This window comes from Mobula birostris, chromosome 4 (genome assembly GCF_030028105.1).
Source record: "Mobula birostris isolate sMobBir1 chromosome 4, sMobBir1.hap1, whole genome shotgun sequence".
Taxonomy (NCBI): domain Eukaryota; kingdom Metazoa; phylum Chordata; class Chondrichthyes; order Myliobatiformes; family Myliobatidae; genus Mobula; species Mobula birostris.
In genome coordinates, this window is record NC_092373.1 from 76,745,743 (window position 1) to 76,750,192 (window position 4,450).

The 4,450-nt window shown below is 34.5% G+C and overlaps 1 protein-coding gene across 1 annotated transcript; it reads right to left on the reverse strand.

Annotated features, from left to right (window-relative positions):
• Positions 1 to 996: 996 nt before the first annotated feature.
• Positions 997 to 3,929, reverse strand: LOC140195963 (eotaxin-like). Its single transcript, XM_072254651.1, has 4 exons — positions 3,770 to 3,929; positions 3,156 to 3,276; positions 2,531 to 2,608; positions 997 to 1,188 (listed from the first exon to the last, which is right to left on the reverse strand). The coding sequence occupies exons 1-4, from the start codon at positions 3,843 to 3,845 to the stop codon at positions 1,158 to 1,160; spliced, it is 306 nt and encodes a 101-aa protein (XP_072110752.1). The 5' UTR covers positions 3,846 to 3,929; the 3' UTR covers positions 997 to 1,157.
• Positions 3,930 to 4,450: the final 521 nt, after the last annotated feature.

Consider the following 4,450-nt stretch of genomic DNA (forward strand, 5'->3'; position numbering starts at 1 on the left):
TTGGTTAGTCGGGAACAGAAGTGGCAAACAAAACTGAACTCCAGGAAGTATGAGGTGACACAAACCAGACATGAATAATAATAGGAAATGGAGAAGTGTGGAGGAAAAGAAGACCTTGGAGGATGAGCCCGGAAGTTCCTGATGATTACAGGGCGGTTAGGTAAGGCCATAAGAAGGTATAAGGATTCTTGTCTTTATAAACTCAGCCACACAACATAAGAGCAGGCAAGTTCATGCTAAAACTTTCCAGTGCACAGGTAAGCCATACTTAGAGTAATGTGCACATTTCTGGTGAATACATGTAGAAAGATATGTTAGCAAAAGAGATGGTACAGAGCCAAATAAAGCAAATGATATTGTGAAACCTGGAGACTAGAAATATAAAAGGACATAATTATTTCAAAGAAGTAGTAAAGAGTATGCTAGAAAGATGCTCGAGGCTGAGACCTCATAAGGGTCAAAAAGTACCTGGAAGGTACTTGGAGTAGCATAACAATGCCATAAAGTGTAATTAATGTTTTGCTAGATCAGATAAAAAGGGTCAAATATACCCTTTTTCAGATGTAGGTATCAATCATGTTCTTCTGTGTTTGAAAATCGAAGGAAATATTCCCATCACATTTATTGTATTCTTAAAATATTTTGATCAAATAAAACCCTTCTCAAATACAATCTTCTTACCAGTTATAATGAGAATCTCTTTGTAAAGTAAATTGTGCTGTGGAACCTACTGTACTTAAGGAAGTGAATGGAGATTACCCTAGATCAAATTACATGGAATTATTAAGGCTGAAGGAGAATAATTTGAGATAGATATGAAGTCACACCCCAGAGGGAAAACATCATTATCCTAATGGTCTCAAATACACAATCTTGGGAGCCATTTGAAAAGACTATTACTGAAGACATTATTCCTTTATAAGTGGATACAAAAAGACTCTGTTTAAGTAAGCAATTTTATTGCAAAAATGTAAAATATAGATTTGCAATCTTATATACAGAAAAATATAATGCTAAAATGACATTACAATATGCTACACAGAGCAATAAATACACAATTACAGAACAGACCATCAACATGAACACATACAAATCTTTTTAATTAAATCATAATTATATTCTTTCAGTTTTTAAGGTCAATAGTAATTTGTCCAGCTTCACTGTTGCGTGTTTTTCTGTATCCTGATACTGTTAAAAAAAGACAAAAAATTGTAAAAAAAAATTGCTACAAATTTTAACCATAGCATTTACATATTGAACGATACCAAATACTAATTATTAAATTTCTTTGTAATTGTCCTCGAGATCAAGAAAATACTTCCAATGAATCACACAATATTATAATGTTGTGATTAAAATATTATAATGCTCAGTTGGAACTTACGCTAGATATTATGGCTTCCTCTATCAAATTTAACTGCAACTCATAATTTCCTCTTACATTGTAAAATGAACTACAAACGTAAAGTGATAAAGTATAAATACAGCATCTTATTTTTTCTGTATAGGTTACACTCTTAAAGCTTCTTATCAGTCACTTCTAACTCAATATACCCCCTAAATAATCAATACTACTTAAATGTTTGTGATACATATCAATGACTTAGATCATAATGTAGTATAGATAAGTGCATTGGTAAGTTTGCAGACAACACAAAGATTGGTAGAGATGTGGACAGTGAAGAAGGTAGTCTAAGGATATTGCAAGGTATTGATCAGTTGCAGTTATTGACAGAGAAATGGCAGATGGAGCTTAATCCAGGGAAGTGTAAGGTGTTGCACTTTGAGAGGTCAAACGTAAGGAGAAAGTACACAGTTATGGCATTAAAATATGCAGAGGGAGCATAGAGTTCATCTATAGCTTGCTGAAAGTAGCCACGCAGGGAGAAAAGGTGTTAAAGAAGAAATATGGATGCTTTCCTTCATGGTCAGAGTATTGAGTACAAGAGACTGGTAATCATGTTGCTGCAATATAAAACTTCAGTTAAGCCACACATGGAGCATTATATACAGTTTTGGTTGCCTCATTACAGTAAGAATGCAAGGGCTTTGGAAAAGATGCAAGAGTCTATGGGAATGCTGTCTGAATTGGAGTGTATGAGCTGTAAAGAAAGGCTTGGACAAATGGGTTCTTTTCTGTGGACTCTTAGAGGCTGAGAGGAGACCTGATAGAAGTTTATAAAATTATGAGAGGCATAGGTAGGGCAGATGGTCAGGGTAGAAGTAGTTTTCTCAGGGTAGAAATGTCAGAAACTACATTTAAGGTGAGAGGGGGAAGGTTTGATGGAGATTCACAGGACAAGACTTTTTACATGGAGATTGGTAGGTGCCTGGAAGAGGTTGCCAGGGTTGGGAGTGGAAGCAAATATGATAGTGCAGGGGCGTTTTGTTAGGCACATGAATGTGCAAGGATGGAGCAATGTGGATCATGTGCAAGCAGAAGAGATTTAATTTAATTTGGCATTGAGTTCATCACAGACATAGTGAGCCGAAGGACCCGTCCCTTTGCTATGCTGTCTTTTGTACTTACTCAACCTCATTTCTTTTCCTTTTTGTCCAGGGTGCTCTTGGATCAGCACAGAGTGGTCCTTTCTCTACAGTGTAAAATCTGAAAGGGGAGAAGTGTGCATATTGCTCAATATGAGTGACTGGAAAATAAATTTGAAATAGCCGAAGGATTTAAAATTACATGAATCAAACCTCCAACAAGTAATGTTTTTCAGCAAAATAGATCCTAATGAGTTAATGATGTTTGGCAATTAACTATTTTTTAACTAAAATGTTGACTAAACCTTATTTTTTTACACAGCATTCAGTTTAAGAGATAACTTATCATGAGTTGACTTAAAATCATTAGGCAAGAGCATTGTCCGATTTTTCAAAAAGGAACATTTCAGAATGAGAATTAGGTTTAATATCATCACCATATGCTGTGAAATTTGTTAATTAGCAGCATCAGTACAATACACAATAAATACAGAGAAAAAAAGTCTTTGAAAAAGTATTTAAGTATTTGATTTTTGGATGCTTTAGAAAATAAAAATGACTGAAAGCTTATATATATTGTGTAAATGCTAAAACAAAACAAAAGCAAATAATCAGATTTAAACAAGATAGAAAGACTTCTAGGAAAATAAAACAGAAAGCTTACGTACATAATGGCACTGACACAGGGTAGCAATTCTGGCTGTATCCTGTAATGAGTAATCTCGAATGAAATCCGTTTTCGAGACACATGTGTGCAGCAATTTGTGGTGACATTTCCAGGACCTCGATCTGAAAATAAAAAGCATTGTTTTCCTTCAGTTTTACTCAAATGAAAACCCAGGCATTTCAAAATTACCTCATGTGACATATATCAAAGCAACCTATTCCAAAATATCTGAAAAAAACCGTTTGTCCTCTCTTCATGGAAAATCCACACTTGCTGCATGAAGCCTTTTATTCACAAGTTTTTAATATTCTACATCTATCTCAAAGTTTCATTCCATTTCTGAGTTGACCAAAATTATTTTAGCTACTTAAGTATAAGCAGAACTACACATTTTCAGTAGCTAGTTAACATTATATATTGCTCTCTGGGTGCTTTGGTCTGTACTTCAGTTCTGTTTTTGCACCTTGCTAGCTACAGTATATTCAATAGCACAGCAAAACTCCTGACAGGGAGAGAAATCAATTATTTTTTGCAACATTCCTGATGGTATTCTCATTAGTCTACATAGATATCAATATTAAAACTATAGTTTTGGAAAAGAATACAAAAACTTACATGATCTACTATATACTGAAACAGCACAGAAGATAAACAGAACCATAACAATCTTCAGGTGCATGTTGTTGACCATGTGAAACCCTCAATAGACAGTGCTTTGTCTGTTTACTCTGTGCTTGTTCAACTGAAGTCCTTTCTTGCCTCTAATGAGAGGCTGAAACCTTTTATATATTAGCAGTCAGGGGAATTTCCTGTCAAGAAGTGGAAAAAAGCATGACACATTGAGGGGTGTGGAGAAAAATACAGTTTTAAAAAAGTACATATTTTAGTAAGACCTGGTTTAACAATAAGCCAGAAACATTGCCCAACTTCTAGGTTATTTTTATAAAGAGCAAAATAGTCAATGAAAGATGTCGTATATTTATTTACTATTCACATCTTTCAATTCATTGTCAATGGATCCTTTACAAACATCCACCATATCAATTACATCAGGGGCTGATATCAGCACAAGGAAAAAAATAATTTATTTGTAGAAAATGTCTTAATCTCAGAGAAATGAAAAGCAAAATACTTATTGTAAAAATATATGCTGCTGAAAATATAATAAACTGGGCAGTATGAGCTCTTTTAGTTGATTCCTGGCTGCACATGAAGTTTGTGACAGCCGTTGAAACCCATATTGATGTGGAGATGGTTCCTCTCTTGATTCAAGTTGTAAACAGTGGAAAGCAAAAG

What these genes read in the sequence shown, in the direction of transcription:
- LOC140195963 (XM_072254651.1), bottom strand. Translation starts at nt 3,845, where the DNA reads ATGGTCAACAACATGCACCTGAAGATTGTTATGGTTCTGTTTATCTTC. An exon ending in TTCAGTATATAGTAGATCAT is followed by an intron (nt 3,277 to 3,769) that starts GTAAGTTTTTGT and finishes TTTTATTTTCAG; the next exon opens with ATCGAGGTCCTGGAAATGTC. An exon ending in AGGAAAAGAAATGAGGTTGA is followed by an intron (nt 1,189 to 2,530) that starts GTAAGTACAAAA and finishes TTTTTTTAACAG; the next exon opens with TATCAGGATACAGAAAAACA.